Source organism: Penaeus monodon, chromosome 20, assembly GCF_015228065.2.
Source record: "Penaeus monodon isolate SGIC_2016 chromosome 20, NSTDA_Pmon_1, whole genome shotgun sequence".
Classification (NCBI taxonomy): domain Eukaryota; kingdom Metazoa; phylum Arthropoda; class Malacostraca; order Decapoda; family Penaeidae; genus Penaeus; species Penaeus monodon.
The window spans coordinates 41,204,289-41,204,638 of NC_051405.1; the positions used below are offsets into that span (position 1 = coordinate 41,204,289).

The 350-nt window shown below is 39.4% G+C and overlaps 1 protein-coding gene across 2 annotated transcripts in view; it reads right to left on the minus strand.

Annotated features, from left to right (window-relative positions):
• LOC119585828 (proteoglycan 4-like) overlaps positions 1–350 on the minus strand; it is an 8,251-nt gene that overhangs the window by 1,625 nt on the left and 6,276 nt on the right. For both annotated transcript variants that reach the window (XM_037934558.1, XM_037934557.1), the window contains exon 6: positions 32–222. In XM_037934558.1, the coding sequence (XP_037790486.1) occupies positions 32–222 (191 nt within the window). The remainder of the gene's footprint in view (positions 1–31; positions 223–350) is intronic.

The following is a 350-nucleotide window of genomic DNA, read 5'->3' on the forward strand; positions in this document are numbered from 1 at the left end:
ACAAAACTGAAAAATTGTATCTGTTACCCACCTTTGTTGTGGCTTTTATATTTTTAGCCACCTTCTTCTTCATGTTTTGCTTTAGTAAACTTCGGGGAGGAGGATCTGGTTTTGGAGTGAATGGCTTGACCTTTGCACTAGAAGCCTTATACTTCTCCTTCATTGGTGAATTGCATCGTATGAGTTGCAGCTGCAATCGTGCAGACAGTGCAGGAGATGATCCTGGAAATACAGTGTGGAATATTATGTTAATAGAAGAATTTAATGTGTGGAAGAAGGTACGAGTGAGAGAGACGGAAGATATGAGATTAGATACTGATAGAAAGAAAGAGTGGAAGTGAAAACAGAGG